Raw genomic sequence first — 21,263 nt, 5'->3', positions numbered from 1 at the left:
TTGTCCAACCTCTCCGAACCGTCCACTCACTTGTCACCACCTCTGTGACACGTCCGAACCCGTTCTCGTACCCCGCATCCCACCAACTCCGCACAATGGCATCAGCGATGAGCAAGCGCCTCGAAGGCAAGACTGTCGTAGTCACTGGCGCCTCTTCAGGAATTGGAAAAAGCACAGCTATCGAATTTGCTCGCACCAGCCCTAAAAACCTCAAACTCATCGTTACCGCCCGCCGATTGGAAGTCTTGGAACAATTGAAGGAGGAAATCAAGAAAGAGGTTGGAGATGGTGTCAAAGTTCTGCCCGTCAAGCTGGACGTGAGCAACCCGGAGGAAGTCAGAAACTTTGTCGGAAACTTGCCAGAGGAGTTCAAGGATATCAATGTTCTGGTCAACAATGCGTGAGTATACATGGAAGAGATGGAAGTAGACATGATTATGCTGACACACATGTCTTAGCGGTCTGGTCAAGGGTGTCGCCAAAGCACCTTCAATCGCTGAAGCAGACATCAACGTCATGTTCAAGACAAACGTTACTGGCCTTATCAACATGACTCAAGCTATTCTCCCCATCTTCCAAGCTCGCGGAGAGTCGGGAGCCGGCGACATCATCAACGTCGGCAGTATCGCCGGACGCGAACCTTACCCAGGCGGTAGCATCTACTGTGCCACCAAGGCTGCTGTTCGCTCCTTTACAGACGCCCTCCGCAAGGAACTCATCGCTACCCGTATCCGTGTTATCGAGATTGACCCTGGTCAGGTGGAGACAGAGTTCAGTGTTGTCAGATTCTATGGAGACAAGGCTGCTGCAGACAAGGTTTATGAGGGATGCGAGCCTTTGACACCGGAAGATATTGCTGAGGTTGTTGTGTTCGCTGCTGGCAGACGGGAGAATGTCGTTTTGGCCGACTCGCTGATCTTCCCTAACCATCAGGTGAGTTTTCTCTTTTCAATACTCCTTGCGTTCTGGTTGCTGATTGTTTTTGGAAGGCCGCTGCTACGGTTATGCACAGAAAGAGTTAGATGGAAGAGCTCACATTGTTTTAATGACGTGCTTTTTGGATCTAACGTGGAAAACTTAGGCCGGCGCTGGAGGCAGCAACTCGTACAAGCGTCCTCAACCCAAGATTTAGATATGACAACGAATGGTATGCAGGAGGTCATCCCCCAAGCCAATACTACAGTCTGAGAAGTGTCTTATGCGAGTCACACTACTAATGCCTAGACTTATTCGAGACAAGCTTTATGTGGATTTGGCATGTACTTCCAAATTCTTGACCGGACCTTGTAGTTACCTCCTAAAATGGTTCGCCAACAATACTCCGTCCAGCTCCGTGACAAAAAGGGAAAGATGTCGTGGAAGCGAACCTCGGTCATTTTGAAACACGACAAATTTGCCTTGGCGCGTTTCGAACCTTTTTCTCCACCATTCGAGCCCTCGCTTCATTACAGCCGCGACTCCTCTTTTACACCACATGTCCAACTCATATAAGAAGGTCACGACCGGTCAAATAGCCTATGCAACTATACGGCCGGATACATGCATCTCCTCATCATGATATAGGTTCTTCCACGAGTCAAGAAGACAAAAGCTTTCCTCGGCTGCATTTGCTTGACCAGAACTTGACTCCTGCATGAAGCATTATTGAATTCTAGAAATCTCCTCTTGACGATCAATGCGAAACACGACTTAAGAGGTAGTTAGGGCTTGACGGAGAAATAGGTCTGTGGTCACGATGCCATCGCGTAAAAAGTGCGTATACATGGCTGTAAGTACTCTGTGTTTCTAGACCTCCCCTCTTCGATCTTTTTGACCATTCTCTTCTTGAGCTTCATTACTTATACGCCTGGTTGCGTTCTTCTTCCATTTCTTCATCAGCTCAACATTTCTTCAACGTTCATTCCATTCTCTTCTGTATCTCAATCATGAGGTACTCTCTTACTCTTGCGGCTCTGGCAGCTGCTACTGGAGTCTCATTTGCTCAATCAGCCGTTCCAGCATATGGACAGTGTGGTGGTCAGGGTTATACTGGATCTACTGTCTGTGTTTCTGGTTACCACTGCAGCAAGAACAACGACTACTATTCTCAGTGTGTTGCTGGTGCAGGATCGAGTGGCGTTGCAACCACCATCAAGACTTCGGTCGTTCCATCCTCTTCAAGCACTGTTGTGACTAAGCCACCTGTCACCACTTCCAAGGTCGTCTCTACATCTAAGGTTGCAACCACCACTACTGCAGCTGCAGGCTCCATCGCCACGACCTCGGGAACAAAGTTCATCATTGACGGCAAAGCTGGATACTATGCAGGCACAAACTCTTACTGGATCGGTTTCCTCACCAACAACAACGATATCGATCTTGTTATGCAGCATCTCGCCAGCTCAGGCCTTAAGATCCTTCGTGTCTGGGGTTTCAACGACGTGACTACCACTCCTACTGACGGCACTGTCTACTATCAATCCTTTGCCAATGGAGAACCCACCATCAACACCGGTGCTAATGGATTGCAACGCCTCGATTACGTCGTCAAAAGTGCCGAAGCTCATGGCATCAAGCTGATCATCAACTTTGTCAACAACTGGACCGACTACGGCGGTATGGCAGCCTACTTCTCCTACGCAGGCATCACCTCAAACGCCCAGTGGTACAACAGCACCAAAGCCCAGGCCCAATACCAGAAATACATCAAAGCAGTCGTATCACGCTACAGCAGCAGCACCGCAATCTTCGCATGGGAACTCGCCAACGAGCCCCGCTGTACCGGTTGCGACTTGTCCACTCTCAAGACCTGGGTCGTCAACACATCCAAGTACATCAAGAGTCTTGACTCCAAACACATGGTTACAACCGGTGAAGAGGGCTTCGGCCCCATCCCTGGCGACGACGGAAGCTACCCCTACCAACTCTCCGCCGGCGGAAGCAACTTCACCGCAAACTGCGAAGTACCCACCATCGACTTCTGCACCTACCACTTGTATCCAGAATCCTGGTCCGTCACGCCCACCCAAGCTTGGGGAAACCAGTGGATCAAGGCACATGCTCAGGCCTGCACTGCTGTTGGAAAGCCTTGTCTGCTTGAAGAGTTCGGTGCATCCAACAACTGTGGTATTGAGAGTGATTGGCAGGCTACTGCACTCAAGGCTGCGGGCACTGGAGCGGATCTTTTCTGGCAGTATGGGGATACATTGAGTTATGGACAGACTAGTCAGGATGGCAACACGGCTTTCTATGGTGATGCGTTGTATACTTGTTTGGTTACCAATCATATCAAGGCTATTGATAGTCTTTAGATGTGGTGTGTCGTTGACGAGGAGGTTGAGGTTGAGAAGTCTGGAGGAAAGTCGAGGTTCTGAAATTGAGATATCTTATACTCGTTCACCGTTCAAAGACAGACTCGAAAACCCAAATCAACTTTTCCTCATTCGCATGAGCTTCCTCCATGGGCTCAACTCCCTTTCCGACCAATTCCTCAATCTCGGCAGTCAGTTGCGAGATCTTTCTGTAAGCTTGTAGTTACCTCCTAAAACGGTTCTCTATCTAGCTCCCTGCCTAGTGTTAAAGAAAGATTAACTAGCATCTCGTGTTATTTCTTTATGCGGAATCTCAGTATTCATGCCGCGCTGCAACACATGTAGTAGCATTATTGTCTCGATAGGCTTAGACTTAGACATCGCGTTCGACGTTATCGCGAGAGCGGCGGAGTTATAATTCTAGAGCAGCGATCTGTTTGTCTTTTTCTTCTACGGCCTTCTTGCTTGCTAAAAGGTCTTCCTCTTTAGTTCTACCAGCTATGGTACCACTTGAGTGGCCAGTGTCATCATCATCATTATAATAGCAACAAATCAACCTCCCAAAGGCTTCTCCATCGCAGCCAGTCTGAGGAGCGCGCGTCTAAAAACACCCTTCATGTAGCGATCAACAAAGCGGATGTCGACGTAGGTCATTATGAATGGTGCAACTTCCTCGAAGTCACCATCGCCGTTCAAGCGCTTCGTCAGAGTCAGAACCACCTTTCCAATGTTGTGAGTACCCTCTGCCTGGCGATACACGAAGATAGACTGCTTATCCAAATCGACAATGGCGTAGTCGTCAGTGGATGAAGCGATACTGTCAGCAAACAATCTGCGAGGCTTTCCAGGACGGCCTCCCAACAGAACCTCATCAGTAGAATGGAGCAGGGTGTAAGAGATGTTTCCAAGCCCGATATCATCGGTATCGCCAATCAGCATCCACAGCTCGGGTAGAGTCAGGGTGAAGTCTCTGATGCCATGCAGCACAGCCTTCTCGTACGCAGCAAACCAGGCAAAATAAGCTCTGACGAATAGATGTTGAGCACAGAGCTCATACTGCGAAACCTTGGACTTCCAAAGATCGAAGACGTCGGCGGAGCCACTCCAATAAAGCTCGAGAGAGTTGGCGGCCCTGTGAATGAGCTCAATGACGCGAGCCACCACCAACATCTTGTGCTCAGAGTCGATCTGCTCCGACGACTCCAAGTAAAACTGGAGAGAAGATGCCAGCTGTAAGATGTTTTCACTCCTGCATGCTTCAATCAGCTGCAGCATGGTCTCAATGAGGATGAAGATCTTGGGGCCCTCTTTTCTGAGCGAGCTCATCATGAAGCAAAGGCGTACGGTCAGTTGAGAAAACGTTTGACCGAGGAAGGGGCGAGTCTCCGATTCTGAAGCCATGGACAAGGTCCAAGACCATGCTTTCTTTGTGACTGCCCATCTGTAGCGAGTCGGGAAGGTCTTGTGTAACGAATCGAATTCCGTCTCGACTCCAGCGAGATGTTCAAAGGCCTGATTATCGACATCTTGCGAGTATTCGAATGCGAGCTGTCGCAAGTGGCTCAATGTGACCTTCAGGCGTGTCTCGAGCACTTCTTTGGCCGAGGTGACATCTTTGAGCTTGTCTCTGAGAGTCCGCATGTCCTCTTCGAGACCACGCTGAGTGATATTCTGTGTCTCATACTGACGCTTCAGTGTTGCGTGGGCCTGCTGACTCTGTCTCAACTCTTTCTGAATATTGTCAAGCTCATCCGATTTCTTTCTGGGCGAGTTATCGCAGGCTTGCAGATCCTCGCTGGGCTTGGCCTCAACTTGCGTGTGTTGATAAGCTTCGCCTTCAAGCTCCTCTATCTTGTCGTCCTTGTCTTTGATCTCGATCTTCTTGAGCTCTAGCTCTTTCAAGAATCCATGAGTCAGCTCATTGGTATCGTGCGCTTGCTTCTTTCTCAAGGTCTCAAGGTCGGCTTGAATGGCGTGCTGCTGATCTCTTGCGGTACGATCAGTGGTGGCCTCTGCTTCACGTAGTTGATGGTGCGAGTTGTCCATGACTGTGATGTTGTTTGTGATTGCTGTAGCACCGCAACAATGGAGGCAAGTCCGGTAATAATTCAGAAAGAGTGATCAGACGTCGGGGAAGGTGGAGATACACACTCTCCGAGCATGAATACAATGGCGTCGCGACTGCCACAATGCACGAAGCTTACTTAACCGGCTTCTGGCTGATGGCCACGGTACAATCTAAAGAATCCTTAATGATCCATTGGAAGGAGCCACCGATATCTAGATGTCATATTCTATCCTTGATTACGAGCAAAGCACATGGCCGTGAATTTGCAAGAAGGCTTTCTTTATCTTTTGGCGCTGATCCATAAGCTCAGTGCCTGGTTGTCGAAGCAATCCGCCCTTTGCATTGATAACGGATGGCGTGGCTTTGTCTGTCAGAATGGAGTGGGAACGAACGAGGAAATGTGCATTCGGGAGGAAAGAGCGAGAGAGGTTGTCGATCTAGCTATACCAGAAGCGGTCTAGTTCGGAAGATGAGATTGATAAGATTAGCAATCATCGGCCCGCAGCTACTCCTTCTCTGCAAACACCTCTACACACCGTTATTCATCAGCACCTCTCCCTGTCTGCTGTGGTGGATCATCAACATATCTCCGAGCTTTTGTTTTGTAGTCAAAGAGGTATTCTGCACCATGACTCAACTTTATCCATGGGATGATCCGTCAGATTAGGCTACAAACAATGTTTTCCAGGATCTTCATCAAACTAAAGATCCAAGCAGATGCGGGTTCCCTACCACGGCAACTTGCATACACTCGTTTGCCATGAAAACTATGTTACACCCCATCCCAAAGCATCTGCATTCTCATGGAGTCTCTGATTATTATTGAACTCTCGTCAGCCAACTTCAATCAGTGCAATCATTTCGTGCCTCTTCACAATGGTTGGTCCGCACTACATCAGTCAAGAGATGGCAAGCATGGCGGAGCATTTCAAGACAGGTGGTCTGGGTCGACTGGCTGTCAAGATTACTGAGCTTGACCAAAAATATGCTCCTTACTCCAACATCTCTGCGACTCCGCCAACCACCTTGAGCAATGCTGGGATGGTGTGTCTGGCACAGGTTTCGCCTGAACTAATGATAAGCCTGCTCGACAATACTCTGGTCCAGAAGTGGAAGACTGGAGCGATTGTCATCAATGACTGGCATCGTATTCCCCGAGCTGTGCGTGGAGAGAACGAGCCTGCTATCTATGTCAACTACTTTGCTGCAGCCGACGGTACTGGCCTCTCGATTGCAGAATACCAGGTATATCTCGAAGCAATGTCTGCTGCCATGCTTGGAAAGAACGCTATGGTCGGCGGCAAGAAGCGCGACATTATCAGGAAGATCGACGTCTATTACAAGAAGCGCACCGGAGAGCAAACCCCTTTCTCCAGACTTCTTCTGAACGCTCATCTGGATCACTTTGAATTCATGCGATACCAAAACAAAGTCATTAACGCTGCGACCAAGGCTGGTGCTCTCGAGATACGCTTCCCGGGTGAGGTTCGCTGGAGCTTTGATGTCGACCAGTGCATCAAGAAACACCAGAAACTCCAAGGCAACGAACTGCTGCTTCGCCTCACGATGTGTGTTGTCGGCGTACTTTGGCCTGACAAGGGGTTCGAGCTGTCCTCCTTCGCCTTGTTTCGTGTGATCAGTTGGGCTCAGGTCCACATGGTAAGTCAGATCCCGCAGTGCGCTCCTCAACGAGAATCGCCAATCTTTTGGCCATCAACAGGCACGAGGCGTTGAATTCAGGAGCTGTCCGTCGAGAGCCTTCAATTCTCATACTTTTAGTGGATGCATGGCTGCCTCGAAGAAGCATTGTGGCTCTCAATATACATGATTTGGTGCTCCAAGGACACAGGAGATACCTTGATGCTGCTGGTCTCTCTCACTACCCTGCTGACTATCTCCAGTTCGAGTCTATAGGATCTCACCTTATCAACAGCTACGCTGGCTACGGCGGATTCAACTTCAGCACATCCGGTGTCACCATTTCTTCCGCAGCTAGAGCTAGTCCAGCCACTTGGGAGCACATCGCCAACCAGTACCACCAAGTTCTTGTTTATTCAACCATCGCGAGCGAACAACACGGTCTGGAACTGCAGAAAGAGCTGCTCAGTATGGAAGGCGCTACGTTTGCGGCAAAGGCTCATATCAAGACTCAGCAGTTGGCCACGAGCTTGAAGTTGGTCTTGGACCAATTCGACGGAAGCGGTGAAGCTCTGTTGGACCGTACGACGCTCGAAGGTATAGCTCAGTCTCTCGTCCTCCTTTTTGACACGCCAGACGCCATGACAAAGAAGTGTTACGACGAGCTTGTTGGATTGAAAAGGCGACTGGGATCGATGGCAAAGGCTGCTACAGAGAGATCGCCTGGAGCTTGAGAATGAGAATCTCACTCATCTTTTGAGGCCTTCTCGAATACGTATGGCATCATGTCTCTCTATTCATCAAGAGGATTTAGATTTTGTACAATCCTTTTACAACCTCGAAACACTCCCGCACTTACGTAATACGTATGCAACGAGAACACTTCTCTGTTTGCTTGCTGTGTCTGAAGCACAGTGCGCTTGTTAATATCGGTCTGCCATGTCAATACGCCGATGGATAATGAGAAGAAGCGATCACTCGGTACTGTATGGATCGAGCATGTTGGCAACAGCTTGCAGATCCGGCGCTTGGCACCGTTGGCAACGTGGTGTCGACCCTGTCCAGGAAGCCACAACCATTTTCCCTTGCTGTATCCTCGTCGACTTCTTTTGTCGGGACGTCGCAATAGAATTTTGATCAGCGGAACAGTATCTCCGAATTGTATCTGTTGAGATGCTGGACGATGCCTTAGCCGCTAAGTTTGCTGACCGATGTGACAATGCCACGGTCACGAGCAACGATTCTCAGAGCAAGTATGAGAAAATTTCATTGATTACCTTCTGCCTAACAAAGCCTCTCCTATCTTGAGTCGCTGCAACCTTTCCCAGATATCGAGATCACTCAAATAGCTAGAGCTTCTGCTACACAGACCCAAGGCATCTTCCAACACTTTATCGGCAAATATCCACTGCCCTTGAAGACCCCGTGATGTCCGCAGAAGCAACTGTGTCGTCCGACGATGCGTTCCCAGCGACTCCCGAAGCAACTTCCGCAGAAGCAGGTCTTTTCAGCAGACTGCCAGTTGATTTGCTCGCCAACATCGCTCAACATCTTTCGCCCAACAGCGCAGCCTCTATCGCGCTCACATGCCGGGACCTGTACTCGGACAAACACCTGCGACGAAAGTGGTATCCCGCTTTGTGTGTTGGCAAGACACCCAGCGATAGCGCAGTCGGCTGGATTCAAGCTAGAGTGAAACGCGTTGGCTTTTTGAAACTGTTATGGAGAGACCTACCGGATCATATACTGTGCGGCTGGTGTCGTACGCTTCACTCGAAGGACGAGAACGCTTACGAATGGCCAAATCGCGGTAAATGCCCGAAAGCACAAGAATACCAAGAGCTCGGTTTGGCAATTGTCCCGGGAAGACACTTGCCGCCCTGGTACTTAGAGATGATCATGGATTGCGATGGAGAGGAGGCTTCTCATGGCGGGAACCTGGAACCGATCACGCTGGATACAGATTGGAAACTTTGCCACGACCTCCCATCTTGTGCTAATGCTTGGCTGTCGAAGTCCAGCATCGAACCGAGAGTCGTTAAAGATAGTTTGATGATACATGCCTGTCAACGCCTTCTATTCACCTCAAGATATGTCTCTCGCTTGGAGTGTGTGGCTCAAATTGGTTTGGTCATTGACCAGCGCCCAGACACCGAACTATACATCTGTGAACACGCCTCAAGTCACCGTCTTGTAACCGTGTTGGAGATGATCGCCGAATTCGAGCTCTCACCAGACCAGGAACCCGTTCAGAGATCCTTTGTGACGGATTGCGACGACTGTGAGGGGGTCGAGTTGATATGGACAGTGTGCAGACACTCAAATGGAGCCCTGGAGATCATTCTGGACACTTGGCGCAACTTGGGTTATTGTTCAGCGAGCACACTGTGGGAAGAATTCCGTGGTGAAGTTGATATGGCTTACTTGAGATTTGTGCAGGCCTTTGGTTCACGAAGGCTGTGCGACCTCGGTCTCGTCAGCGAGAATACAACCGGCTGGGTTTGCGGAAGCAGTGTGAGTGATCTGTCGACCGTTTCACTACTCACAGCAAGTTAGGTGCTCCCATAAGCCATCAGACATGTTGTATTATCAGAACCATCAGGCCATCTGATCTCGGTGTATTCGCAAAGGCATAGACGCACATCATCGAAAGAAGAGAGCGAGCAGAACTCATATTTAATAGAAGGTTCTAAACATACTGTGCTTTACCATCACGATCTGACCATGAGAGTTCGTCCATGTTGAAAACCTCGATTGTTGAAGTTTTGGAGGTTTGTCAAACGTATCTACCGCCCTCTTTCGCTTTGCTTTGCACTGAACCAAGATCTTGCCCACCTCTCGCTCTTATCATTCCACCATCTCGAACTCTCACCTTGCGTTACACTTACACCCACACCCACCATGTCGGTCACCAACGACGACGTGGTCATGGAAGGCTCACACGACAACGCTGACGAGACCCCTGAACCTCAAACGATCGCAAACAACACGATAACTCCTGAACAGTAAGTCAAAATCTTCGCATCAACCAAACACAAATCTGACGATCCCAGACTCCACGAGATCAAGAAGGCCAGCAAAAATAAGGACAAACAAATCGCAAGCCTCAAACTCCAACTACGCAATTCCCGCAACAACGTCGAACACCAAATCAAAGAGCACAGAGAAGCAACACACGCACACTTCCAATCAGTCAAAGAGGAACTAGATGACGAAATCGAAAACCTCATGGCGGAAAACGAGCTACTGTCCCGATTATTGGAGGACAAGCGCGAAGATTTCAACGACAAGTATGAAAAGCTTTTGCTGGTCAGCCGAGCACATGCGAGATGCGTCGGAACAAGATATCAGCTCGTACAGGCATGTGATATGCAGGAAGAAACTATCTCGAGACAGTCTAATCAGTTGATGCAAAGACGTCTTGAGTGTGAAGCAAAGGACAGAAAGATCTTGCAACTCACTGCCGAGATTGAGGAATTGGTCAGCCATGCAAATGAGGAAAAGTTCGAGGAAGCCCATGAGAAGTAAGCTGAGCGCCAGGTTGATATTCAACATGAAAACCCTTTGGCCAGAGAGGAGAGAGGATATGAAGACTACAACCAGCCCATCTCTACGTCAAGCGCTCTTTTCATCTTTACAAGTTTACAACCTAGACACCGATCCACAGAATGATGGGCAAGAGCCGACCACCCCCCTCCTCCCTTACTTTCCTCCTATCATTCCCTTCCCATCTCCAACTCAACCAACCAACCTCTTCCAAACCACCCTCCCAGCAAACCTCACAACCGTCTCCACACGCCAAACCATACCCCAAACCTTCTGCACCCACCCCACCGCCGCAACAAAACTCGCCGCTTTCAACTCCCCCTGCGCCCACTCGACCCCCGACATCCTGACCATTTTCCTCTGCGCCCATACCTGCAACACCGATACCACTAGATATGGTATCTCCTTGATTGCGATCTCGATCCAGTCAATGCTGTTTCCAGCGCTGATTGAGCATTTCGCCCATGCAAGGATACTGGTAGTTGGAAGTATGCAGGCGCAGGAGATTGCTCGGAGGAAGTAGAGGAGGAGGATCAAGATGGAGAGGACGGTGCGTAGTTTATTGCACCAGATATTTAGGTTTTGGGAGGTGAAGAGGGTAGGGCGGAAGAGGGGGGATGAGCAGACTGGGCAGCTGTGCTTGGACTTGTGGGTGGTAAAGTAGGAGTCCAGGCAGGGGAAGCAGAAGGTGTGGTTGCAGTGGAGTGTGAGGGAGGGTGAAGACCAGCAGATTAGGCATTCGGTTTCTGGTCGTTCGTTGTCTTCGGTGAGTGTCGGATTGTCTGCAGGTGTTTTGGTGGTCGTTGATGTTTCTTTGGTTTCTAGTATGGCGTTTGAGATCTCTGTGCTCTCTCCAATAGTATTCGGTACTTCTTTTCCAGCAGTACTATCTTTATGCAGCTTTTCAAGAAACCTCTCCCGACTAGGCAGATCCTTCTCTTTTCTCTTCTGCTCTATACTCTCCATCTCCGGCGGCAGAGGAAAGTAATGTCGCCAGAGGACCAGAGATAGAAAAATAGAGACTCCATGAACCGGATAGTTCAAAGCCGCCAATGGTAATGAAAAAGTGATTGCAACGAGCAAAGTTTGTGTAAGCCTCGACATGGCTTGCAGCAGTATCTCGGTTCTTATTTCACGGTTTTTCTGAGTGGTGTGTATAGAAGAAGAGGTGAATATCCAAAGATAGAAGTAGGAGGATGTTTAAAAGTGGGGCTTCGGGCACATCCGGGAATAAGGCCGTAGTGATACCCACGACTCATGGACTACGATGTCAATATCATCTGAGCAGATCCATCTGATATCGGATACCAGATCCATCATGTGCAATTCTTAAAGGAAGCAGACATAGACATTTGCTGGTAGCTGTGCAAATTCGATACAAAGATATATGCTCCATGATCCCTCATGTCCTTCCCCAATCAACTCCATGGTACCCATTTACAGTACATCCTCTCAAACCAATGCCTTCAATGCAAATCCAAAAAGACTATCCATACTGACCCAACCCCACCCACTCTTGTCCAGATATCCTTCTACAACTCCCCTCAACACTCCAAACTTGCCCCTGTTCATCTCAGCCAAGACACCCACTCTTTCTCCTTCTTCACTCTTCTTCTTCTCCGCCTCTTTGGCACTCTTCTCAACATCAAAGCATCGGCCCAAAAACATCAATTGGTTGTACAATTGCTTTTCTGAATACTCGAGTTGCATTTTGCCGTTGCAACCAAAGGCCAGGCCGCGGGGGCCGAGACAGCGGTGGCCGTAGACGCTCATTTGACGTGTACGATTGCCGCAGGTGGCTTCATCGCAGACGAGAGTGGCCGCGTAGTACTGGGCTGTGTGTGCGCGGATTTGTGACTCGAGCTGAGCGGCGAGTGCGAGTTGAGGAATCACAGCACCACAACAATCAGCAGGACAGTGGATACCATCGTTTTCCACCTTTGCTGTTCTGGTTTCAGCATCTGGAGTAGCGTTGACACCCAAGCCGCGGAATTGGAAGGGTGTGCGGCAGGAGAGGCACATAAGGCCCAGAGGTTGGCAATCCTTGTAGCGGATCTCATCGGGAACCTGTGATTCCAGGGGGTGTATTTCTGTTTCGGCGTTGTAGTTGTTTCCGCCGCTGGCACTGCTGACGCGGTATTTACTGGTATCCAGACCGAGACATTCAGCCAACAAGCTGACATTCGTGCCTTCGATGGGTGCGCAGAGACGCTCAACAGGCGGCAGGATTTGCTTGTGAAGGTAGTAGTCGATATCAGGCTTGAGCTCATTCTCAGCACGAAGGACTTCATCAACAGGGAAAGCATTCTTTGCTGCCTTCTCTGCACTGCCAGAAGAGTCATTGCAAATGATGTAGGACATGACGTCCTTGGCCTTGACATGCTTGCCCTTTGCCATCAACTTCAATGCGACCTGAACAGAAGGCATGCTGTTTCCGTTGGGATACTCCTTGGGATTCTTTCCGAGTTGTGTGTAGATGGTGTACTTGCGAAGAGGGATAGTGTTGGCGCGCATCTGAGAAGCGACCTCCCTGAGATGATCGTGAATTTGAGAAACCACAGTTTCCGGGTCTTCTCCTGATAAAAGGAAGTTCAACAGCTCAGTCGAGGTATCCTTACTCAATGCACAGTATTCTCTTCTGCGCATATCAAGACCCTTGACTTCGAGCTTGTCTATCCATTTGCCGTCCTTCTCGATCATGTTGACAGCAGCATACTTCTTCTTTGCGTGCAAGAGCAGACGTCTGAAGATGTTGTCGATATCAATCTCGAGAAGTTCATATCTTTCGTTGACACTCTTCTTGAAATCATTACCAATCTTCATGGCATCCATGATGTTGTCGACATTGGTGTTGACCATGACTGAATCAGTGTCACCATAGATGACTCTCAAACCATGAGCAGATTCAGCCAGATCCTTGGTGGATTGCAAAATCTCACGACCCTTGTAAGTGGTGAGCATAGCAAGAGGTCGAGCGTAAAAGCGTGATTTCGTGTAACCCAAACAACCGTACATAGAGTTGGCAGTCAGCTTCAAAGCCATCTGCTTGATCTCCCATGTTGCGATTTGATCAGAGGTGGCACTCTTATCCTTCATGAGTTTCTTGACTTCGCGACGACGATGGACAAGTGTTCGAATCAGTCGAGGAAGGATACCCTTGTTATTAGTATCGGCTGGGACTTCAGGAACCTTTTCTTCATCCTCATTCTGGAAATGTGTTAGCTGTGTTTGAGGATCAAGTCTTGAATGACTTACTGTTTCCGATCTCTCAACCGTAGTGAAACAAATGTTGTACTCCTGGATGATACTGGGGTAAAGAGAGTTGAAGTCCATGACAAGAATGAACTTGTCGTATAAACCTTTCTCGGGCTCGAAGACGAGACCACCCTTGAACTTGTCCTTCTTTTTTGCATCTGCTCCTTCATCTCCTTCTGGGTTATCTTCATCAGACTTGGCTTTACCCTTACCCCAGATCTTGTCGGGACAGATGTATTTGTTCTTGTGGAACTCATGAAGCAAAATGTACTCGTTACGCTCAGCACGAGTACCGCTCAATGTTCTGGCCCAAGAGTTACCAGCCAAATTGGTGAGAACTTTGGTGAGTGGAAGCATCTGAACCTTGAGAGCGATTGCAGCAATGAAGAATGTGTCCGCCTCGGTGAGCTTGATGTATTGCATCAGACCAGCTCTGTTGGTAGCCATCTTGAGCAAAACATCGTTGTCGATATCACGACGTTTGTTCTCTCCACCGAGGACAAGATCACACATTTCGTCGAGACTCCAAGACTGACACTTGGTCATCAAAGACTTGCCCATGTCATTGCCTAGATCACAAAGCAATCTTCCAGCAGCAAGTTGTCTCTCAACAAAGAAACTGCCACCACCCTTGCCAATGTTCTTGGGCCATTCATGACGCTTCAGTCTTCCGATACGATGCCATCCAGGAGTCCTGCATTCTCTCATTCTGCTGAGAAGGAGGGTGTAGTCAACATCATCAAGTCTGTGACCAATCAAGACATCGGGATCGTTACGGTCCAACAAAGCCAAGAACTTGCTGAGAACTGCACCTTCACTTTTCTCCATCTGGACATTACCGCGATACTTTTCAGCATCAGTCTTGAATCCTACTGGGTAATCTGGGCCGTTCGGACGCATGACAGTGAAGGTCTTGCAAGGGAGTTTCTCAGGTGCTGTAGTGTCGGATAATGACATGCTGTCATAGATACGAGCACTTGCAAGCAGAATTTCTTGCTTGTTGTCTTTCTCGTTCAACTTTGTCCGGAGCGCAATGCTCATCAGAGTCAACGGAGGAGCGTCAAGGTTGTCGGTGTCCCCAAGAGTAGACATGCCTTGAGGTTTGTCAACCAGCATTTCCAGCTTACACCAAGAGGCATTCTTGACAGCATTAAAGTTGATACTGCTTCCATCAATTTTCAGCCAGCAAGGACCCATGATATTCTTCCAGAGAACGAATTGTTCAAAAAGTGCAGTGTTGGTACCAAAGACGTGCGAGAAAGTCTCTCCTTGTAGATCCGTTGGCAAGGCCTGCTTGTCGTATGGGTAAAGGAGTTTCAGATAGTCTGCCTCCTTCGGTATATCGGGCAACTCGAAGGCGTACTTTCTCGAGCAAGGCTTGATCTTGTGCATGTTGACCTTGAATCTGGACATAAGACCATCAACTTCTTGGTAGACGTCGCCCATCTCAACTTCCTCATCCGTCTCACGGCCCTGCTTTCGGCGATGTTCACGAGGAAGGAAAAATAGCTTGCGCATGATGTTATCGACCTTGACGAAGGCACTGACAAAACGACCAGTTGACTTGTCCTTGACTTTGCCGAACAGACAAAGACTGCCATTGATCTCGGTGTAGTCGAACCAGAAGAAGCGCACGCTCCCGTCCTCCTCTTGAGCGTGTTGAGGATCCAATTTTCCGAAAGTGACAGATTCAACACCAGAACTGCTCAAGACATTCAACTTGTCGGTGACATTCGTCAATGCTGATGTGTCGATGACTTCAGGTGCTTGCCGTGAAGGAGATGAGCTCGCTGGTGTCGGGTAGTCTGTCTTAATAATCTTGGGGATGGGTCGGTTTCCACGCATGTTGATTGCGGTAGTGCTGCGAGATGATTGATTTGTGACTTGGGCAACCTCGAGCATATCTTCATCCTCATCTTCCTCGACCTTGACATTCGACTCTTTTCTTTGTGCAGCCTTTGCAACAGGTGATGAAGGGAGAGGGTCGCTCATTGGTACATCATTGTCTTCGGGTGGAGGAAAGAGACCTTCGTCCATGGGGAAATATGTGTCGTCGTCGACAGGTGCTGGCGGAGAGTCGACTGTTTGATTTCTCGCTTGATATTTGGGAATGTGGCTCATCTGCTCGACAGGCGGTGATAGGACTCTGGTCTTGCGGCGGGTCTCGGACTTGACTGGGTTCATGCTCGATCTAGGCTTGTATGAGGGGATGTTGGCATTGACCTCACCGAGAAGGTCGGCCATGAAAGCGGCATCTTCAGCAGTTGAAGCCTGCTTGGGCTTGGGCGCGACGACGGTGGGGTTTGCGTTGAAGTACTTTGAAATGCCTTTGTTGATCTTCTCCTTCTTTTGAGCGTCTTCCTCGCGCTTGCGTTTTGCTTTGCATGTCAGTGGATTGATTGGAAGTAAAGAAGTGAGCAATGTCAAGTACCAGCCTTGCCTCTCGCAGGCAGGTCATCATCACTCTCATCATCATAATCTTGTCGTTGCTCGTTCTGCCAATCCTCGCGACCGTCGTCTGCGTAACCTTCACCATTGTCGTCGACTACAAAGTCATCCTGGTCGAGTCTCTTTCTGACAATCTTCTTGTAACTATCCTCGTCGACGGTTTCGTAGAGTTGTTCCTCGTCCTGGACTTCGTATGAGGAGAAAGCAGTTTTGCCAGCCTTTCTCGCAGCACGGAGTTCGGCCAATCGATCCGCTCTGCTTGGAGGCATGATGTGATGTTTTATTATGTATATGTGTTGTAAGGGATTGGGAAATATGAAATGTTGGTATGAGGGTAATCAGGGCGTGGTGATTGATTCTTGTTGCACGCGTCGCGCGTTGTCGTGTCCGTGTCGTGCCCGTGGCCCGCATCAATCAATCTAACCCGAAAGAGCATTGACCCTAGCAACTCACCGAAGGACCCCCACGTCACCATCCATAGCTTCCTGAACTTTTTCAATTCACCTTCTCTAAATATATTTTGCATGTTGCGACTATTCACTCGTCGTGTATCAATCGTCAGGACCTCCTTCTCTATCGTCAACACTCCTCGCACCGCCCTCCCATCACCAACCTCCCAGCTCCGTCAATTCTCCGCCACCATGCCCGAGTCTCGTTCAAAGCACCCCCTCGTCTGGATCGACTGCGAAATGACAGGCCTCGACCTCTCAAGAGACACAGTCATGTCCCTCTGCTGCTTCATCACCGACGCCCAACTAAACATCCTCGACGACCAAGGCTACGAAGCAGTCATTCATCACTCCAAAGAACAACTCGACGCAATGGGCGAATGGTGCACAAATCAACACGGCAAAACCGGTCTCACAGCACAATGTCTTGAATCCGAAAAGACTGCAGAAACAGTGGCTACAGAGCTACTCGAGTATATTCAGAAATACTGTCCGGAGAGGAAGAAGGCCCTGCTGGCTGGAAATACTGTGCATGCCGATAGAGCTTTTTTGGTTCAGCAACCGTATACACCGGTCATGAAGTGGTTGCATCATCGTATCTTGGATGTGTCTGCTATCAAGGAAGCCGCCAAGAGATGGGCTCCTGTAGAGGTCATCAAGAAGAGTCCAGGAAAGGCTGGCAAGCATGAAGCTAGAGCTGATATTCTTGAAAGTATCGCCGAAGCAAGATACTACCAAAAGGCCTTTTTCCAGAACGGCACTGTGCCAAAGGAAGAGCCCGAGGCTGAGGCCGACACTGCCGAGGTCGATGGTGATGCTCATGGCTCAATCATTGGTGACAAGGATGTCAAGCCTCGCGAGATCACACAAGAAGTTGGTGCTGGAAAGTCCCAAACTACAGTACAGAGTCTTGAAGCAGAGGGTTTCGGTGCCACATCTGGACAGCAAGATCTTGACAGAAATGGAGGTAACCGCGATTTGGCCTCGTAGATCTATAGCTTCCAATTGATCATTGATGGTAAGTGTTGCGAACTTCAGCCAACGTCTTTGCATAGGAAACTCCCATGACGCTCAGTAAATTACACCTCTTACAACACCAGCACATCAAGCAATGAACAAAAATAAAGTTTAACTTGTTTTTCTTTTCGTGTTATGTACGCTCTGTTTCTGTTCTGTACATGCAAAAGTCGTTATATTAAAATGCCACATCTCATAAATGCGAGATGTTTAAGTCTTGACATCAGGCTCGGTACGGCCAATGAACTCCTGCAACTTGAGGAGGTCGGTGGCGAGCTTGACATTGTCCTTGAGGTAGTCCTGTGCGTCCATCTCGTATGTCTTCTCTTCGGCATCGTGCTTCTCAACATACAGACGGATGGTGGCACCGCTAGAGCCAGTACCCGACAGACGGACAACAATTCTGCTGCCATCGTCGAACTTGACGTAGATACCCTGGTTCTTGCTGACACTGCCGTCAAGGTCGGTGTAACTGAAGTCGTCGGCCTCGATGACCTTGCGGCCGGAGATGGTGGAACCGACAAACTCGCTCTTCTTGGTGGTGATGAGCTCCTTCATGTGAGCAGTCATCTTCTCGGCACCCTCGGACTCACAGCCCTCGTAGTCGTAACGGGTGAAGAAAGTGCGACCGTAGATCTTCCAGAAGTCTTGCTGGATAGACTTGATGCTGGGAGTCTCACCCTTCTGCTGACCAACACCAGCAATGATGTTGAGCCAGGCAACAACAGCCCAGAGACCATCCTTCTCACGGACGTGGTTGGAACCAGTACCGAATGACTCCTCACCACAGATGTTCATCTTGTCAGCATCGAAGAGACCGCAGAAGAACTTCCAGCCAGTGGGAACCTCGTACGACTCGAGACCCTTCTTCTTGGCGACAAGGTCGATGGCACCGGAGGTGGGCATGGAACGGGCAAGGCCGTAGACACCCTGCTTCTTGAAGTAAGGAATGAGCTCGGCGTGGTGAGCAATAATAGCGAGCGAGTCACCGGGAGAGACAAAGGCGCCCTTTCCGTAGATCATGTTGCGGTCACCGTCACCGTCAGAGGCGGCACCGAAGTGAATGTTGTTCTTCTCGACGGCATCAACCAAGCTGGCAGCGTAGACGAGGTTGGGGTCGGGGTGGTGACCGCCAAAGTCGGGCTTGGGAACGCAGTTCTGGGTAGAACCCTTCTGGCCAAGCTCCTTCTCGAAGACGTCGATACCGTAGTTTCCAGTAACACCGCTAAGACCGTCGAAGAGAATCTTGAAGTCGGGGTGCTCCTTGAGGAAAGACTTGATCAGGTCAAAGTCGAAAATGTCCTTGAGCATCTTGACGTAGTCCTCGGTGGAGTGGATAATCTCAACCTCGAGATCACCGTAGGTCTTGCTGCCAATGGTGGCAAGGTCAACATCGGGAATGTCGGAGATCTTGTACTCGGTGAGGGTCTTTGAGGTCTCGAAAATCTTGTTGGTGACGCTCTCAGGTGCAGGGGCACCGTTGGCGAGGTTGTACTTGATACCGAAATCCTCCTCGGGACCTGCGAAGAGTGTTAGTCGACGTGTCTTGATCAATTGGCTCATTCCAACACTCACCACCAGGGTTGTGAGAAGCGGTCAGCAAGATACCACCAGTGGCCTTGCGAATGCGGATGACGTGAGAGGCAGCAGGGGTACTGAGGATACCATCCTGGCCAATGATGAGCTTCTTGACACCGTATGCGGCACCAATCTTTGCAATGGTCTGGGTGACCTCGGGGTTCCAGTAACGACCGTCACCACCGATGACGAGGGTAGAGTCCTTGACACCCTCGGGGATGGAGAGGAGAATGCTAGTAACGAAGGACTCCGAGTAGTGCTCCTTCTGGAAGACCTTGACCTTCTTACGAAGACCAGAACTGGTGAGAAAGTCAGCAGATGGACACAAACAACAGAAGTGGGTCGCCTTGCGGAGCTGGCACCAAGCTTCAGGAGAGGGAAGTCAACTCACGTTCCGGGCTTCTGGTCTTGGAATGGCTTCAGGGAAACAGTCTTGACGCTCATGATGTGTATATGTGAGTGCTTGTCAAGAAGGAAAGTTGGGAGATTCAGGGAAACAAGACAGAAATAGTTCAGGCTGGATTGACCGAGGAGTACCTCAGCTTTACGTAGTGGGGTCTGCCCGAAGGCGGTGACGATGGAAGCGTTGAGAACTGAGCCGCCCAAGCTTCCATTTGTGGGGTGTCAATTGAGTCCAAAACTACAGACCACTGAACGCCACATGCCAAACCAATGAACTGTCGTTCAAATCTAGAAGAATCTTGATCGACTTTTGCAGCTGCTCTTTTCCCAACACCTACATGATCATCCACATCCAGAGCTGACCTGATGGATCATCGCGAAAAGTTGGCCTGGCGTCATTCCCGTTTCGACATGTCTCATCCTCCAATTTTAATGCTTGGATGCTCTATTTCGAGTTGCGAGATATCCACATCACTTTCACCATGATTAGATCTGAGTAGTGGTCTTTTCGAACTCCGCTCACTACCTTGATCACACGTTGAATAAAGATACAAGATCAAAATGTGAGCAGGGTGTTACGACCTGCAGCATCCAATGCCACCTGAAACATTGATTTCATTTTTCCTTCATTAGTTCTTCCTCATGCCTGAATATCGAAACTGGATCCACAACCGCAACTGCTGGTAGCACCCGGAATGCCCGTCACCTTGAACTGACTGCCAATCAACTCCATGGTATAGTCAATCTTGCTGCCACTGAGAAGCTCAAGACTGGGCTCGTCGATGACTACCCTGGCTCCCTTGCCGTCTTCTGACTCGAATACAGTATCTTCTTCCTTGGATATCTCTTCTAGCGTTGTCGTGGACATGAGGTATTGGAAGCCGTGACAGCCACCTGATTCTACTGCGACTCGTAGGCAGAGTGAAGGGTTGTTCTCTTTCGTGGAGATGGCGTGTAGCCGCTGTATATTACTGTCAGCATGCTGTATTGTCGAACATAATAGCGTGTATATTTACATTGACAGCGCGAGGCAAGATGTCAATCACCATGTCCTCGCCGTTCTCGTTCTTTCGCGGGTTGATTATAGCCTTGGTCGCAAGTTGACTTGATGCACTGAATGCTCGAGCGTTCGGTGACAGGAGGATATCTTTCTTGGAGAAAGGCGCAAATCGAGGAACGGAGACTGATCGTGGCGATAGTTGTGACGGGCGGGTGGACAGCGATAGTTGGCGGCGAGGGTAGAATATGCGCGCATCTCTAGACGCTTGATTGAATGCGCTGCGACAGCATCGTAGCAAAGAATCTCTTCCTGAAAGCGCCATGGTTGTGTTGTGAGTCGTAGGTAGGTATGCAAATGTTAAACAGTCACTACAGCGAAAGGCGGCGGCGAGAGTTATGTCAGCAAAACGCCGTCAAACTCCGGAGACTTGTCGCGCGGTGAATCTAATCTTATCTTTGATCCCTCGTGCTCCAAGCCTCCAGGTAGCCTCGGCCGACTCGTACGAATACGGCCGAGGCAACGTGGTGTACGGAACAACGGCACTATCTGACAACAACCTCATGTCCTCCTGG

At 49.5% G+C, this 21,263-nt stretch overlaps 11 protein-coding genes across 11 annotated transcripts; 6 read left to right on the top strand and 5 right to left on the bottom strand.

Moving 5' to 3' along the window:
* Positions 1-95: 95 nt before the first annotated feature.
* On the top strand, positions 96-1,022 carry M438DRAFT_271207 (NAD(P)-binding protein; the record flags this gene model as incomplete). The annotated part of the gene is made up of 3 exons (XM_029900464.1): positions 96-400; positions 459-933; positions 990-1,022. The coding sequence occupies 3 exons, from the start codon at positions 96-98 to the stop codon at positions 1,020-1,022; spliced, it is 813 nt and encodes a 270-aa protein (XP_029761652.1).
* An 816-nt stretch (positions 1,023-1,838) lies between these two features.
* Positions 1,839-3,402, top strand: M438DRAFT_364551 (endo-1,4-beta-mannosidase). The gene has a single exon (XM_029907731.1). The coding sequence runs from the start codon at positions 1,926-1,928 to the stop codon at positions 3,288-3,290; it is 1,365 nt and encodes a 454-aa protein (XP_029761651.1). The 5' UTR covers positions 1,839-1,925; the 3' UTR covers positions 3,291-3,402.
* A 275-nt stretch (positions 3,403-3,677) lies between these two features.
* Positions 3,678-5,336, bottom strand: M438DRAFT_404906 (uncharacterized protein; the record flags this gene model as incomplete). Its single annotated transcript, XM_029909752.1, has 1 exon — positions 3,678-5,336. The coding sequence occupies one exon, from the start codon at positions 5,334-5,336 to the stop codon at positions 3,843-3,845; it is 1,494 nt and encodes a 497-aa protein (XP_029761650.1). The 3' UTR covers positions 3,678-3,842.
* Positions 5,337-6,234: 898 nt separating this feature from the next.
* Positions 6,235-7,730, top strand: M438DRAFT_364549 (uncharacterized protein; the record flags this gene model as incomplete). Its single annotated transcript, XM_029907730.1, has 2 exons — positions 6,235-7,017; positions 7,260-7,730. 2 exons carry the CDS (start codon positions 6,235-6,237, stop codon positions 7,728-7,730), a joined length of 1,254 nt encoding a protein of 417 aa, XP_029761649.1.
* Positions 7,731-8,391: 661 nt separating this feature from the next.
* On the top strand, positions 8,392-9,661 carry M438DRAFT_344780 (uncharacterized protein). Its single transcript, XM_029905297.1, has one exon. It carries the CDS (start codon positions 8,425-8,427, stop codon positions 9,550-9,552), a length of 1,128 nt encoding a protein of 375 aa, XP_029761648.1. The 5' UTR covers positions 8,392-8,424; the 3' UTR covers positions 9,553-9,661.
* A 236-nt stretch (positions 9,662-9,897) lies between these two features.
* M438DRAFT_334357 (uncharacterized protein) lies at positions 9,898-10,524 on the top strand (the record flags this gene model as incomplete). Its single annotated transcript, XM_029903705.1, has 2 exons — positions 9,898-10,001; positions 10,050-10,524. 2 exons carry the CDS (start codon positions 9,898-9,900, stop codon positions 10,522-10,524), a joined length of 579 nt encoding a protein of 192 aa, XP_029761647.1.
* Positions 10,383-11,700, bottom strand: M438DRAFT_195981 (uncharacterized protein). Its single transcript, XM_029899301.1, has one exon. The coding sequence runs from the start codon at positions 11,644-11,646 to the stop codon at positions 10,735-10,737; it is 912 nt and encodes a 303-aa protein (XP_029761646.1). The 5' UTR covers positions 11,647-11,700; the 3' UTR covers positions 10,383-10,734.
* Positions 11,701-11,953: 253 nt separating this feature from the next.
* M438DRAFT_344778 (uncharacterized protein) lies at positions 11,954-16,562 on the bottom strand. Its single transcript, XM_029905296.1, has 3 exons — positions 16,229-16,562; positions 13,798-16,175; positions 11,954-13,749 (listed from the first exon to the last, which is right to left on the bottom strand). Exons 1-3 carry the CDS (start codon positions 16,512-16,514, stop codon positions 11,995-11,997), a joined length of 4,419 nt encoding a protein of 1,472 aa, XP_029761645.1. The 5' UTR covers positions 16,515-16,562; the 3' UTR covers positions 11,954-11,994.
* A 313-nt stretch (positions 16,563-16,875) lies between these two features.
* M438DRAFT_404902 (ribonuclease H-like protein) lies at positions 16,876-17,684 on the top strand (the record flags this gene model as incomplete). The annotated part of the gene is made up of 1 exon (XM_029909751.1): positions 16,876-17,684. Exon 1 carries the CDS (start codon positions 16,887-16,889, stop codon positions 17,682-17,684), a length of 798 nt encoding a protein of 265 aa, XP_029761644.1. The 5' UTR covers positions 16,876-16,886.
* A 237-nt stretch (positions 17,685-17,921) lies between these two features.
* Positions 17,922-19,733, bottom strand: M438DRAFT_271843 (phosphoglucomutase; the record flags this gene model as incomplete). The annotated part of the gene is made up of 3 exons (XM_029900509.1): positions 17,922-19,231; positions 19,287-19,588; positions 19,681-19,733. 3 exons carry the CDS (start codon positions 19,731-19,733, stop codon positions 17,922-17,924), a joined length of 1,665 nt encoding a protein of 554 aa, XP_029761643.1.
* A 219-nt stretch (positions 19,734-19,952) lies between these two features.
* M438DRAFT_295037 (uncharacterized protein) lies at positions 19,953-21,073 on the bottom strand. The gene is made up of 2 exons (XM_029901865.1): positions 20,708-21,073; positions 19,953-20,652 (listed from the first exon to the last, which is right to left on the bottom strand). The coding sequence occupies exons 1-2, from the start codon at positions 21,011-21,013 to the stop codon at positions 20,332-20,334; spliced, it is 627 nt and encodes a 208-aa protein (XP_029761642.1). The 5' UTR covers positions 21,014-21,073; the 3' UTR covers positions 19,953-20,331.
* Positions 21,074-21,263: the final 190 nt, after the last annotated feature.

This window comes from Aureobasidium pullulans, assembly GCF_000721785.1.
Source record: "Aureobasidium pullulans EXF-150 unplaced genomic scaffold scaffold_7, whole genome shotgun sequence".
NCBI classification, from domain to species: domain Eukaryota; kingdom Fungi; phylum Ascomycota; class Dothideomycetes; order Dothideales; family Saccotheciaceae; genus Aureobasidium; species Aureobasidium pullulans.
Note: the sequence above shows the minus strand (reverse complement) of the source record. Positions and strands in the feature narration are given on the sequence as shown.

Bases quoted from the DNA above. Each gene is read 5' to 3' on its own strand.
- M438DRAFT_364551 (XM_029907731.1), top strand. From the start codon at position 1,926: ATGAGGTACTCTCTTACTCTTGCGGCTCTGGCAGCTGCTACTGGAGTC.
- M438DRAFT_344780 (XM_029905297.1), top strand. From the start codon at position 8,425: ATGTCCGCAGAAGCAACTGTGTCGTCCGACGATGCGTTCCCAGCGACT.
- M438DRAFT_295037 (XM_029901865.1), bottom strand. From the start codon at position 21,013: ATGGCGCTTTCAGGAAGAGATTCTTTGCTACGATGCTGTCGCAGCGCA. The intron at 20,653-20,707 runs GTAAATATACAC...AGTAATATACAG, and splicing joins TCTTGCCTCGCGCTGTCAAT to CGGCTACACGCCATCTCCAC.
- M438DRAFT_344778 (XM_029905296.1), bottom strand. From the start codon at position 16,514: ATGCCTCCAAGCAGAGCGGATCGATTGGCCGAACTCCGTGCTGCGAGA. The intron at 16,176-16,228 runs GTACTTGACATT...TGACATGCAAAG, and splicing joins GCCTGCGAGAGGCAAGGCTG to CAAAACGCAAGCGCGAGGAA. The intron at 13,750-13,797 runs GTAAGTCATTCA...ACACATTTCCAG, and splicing joins CGGTTGAGAGATCGGAAACA to AATGAGGATGAAGAAAAGGT.
- M438DRAFT_195981 (XM_029899301.1), bottom strand. From the start codon at position 11,646: ATGTCGAGGCTTACACAAACTTTGCTCGTTGCAATCACTTTTTCATTA.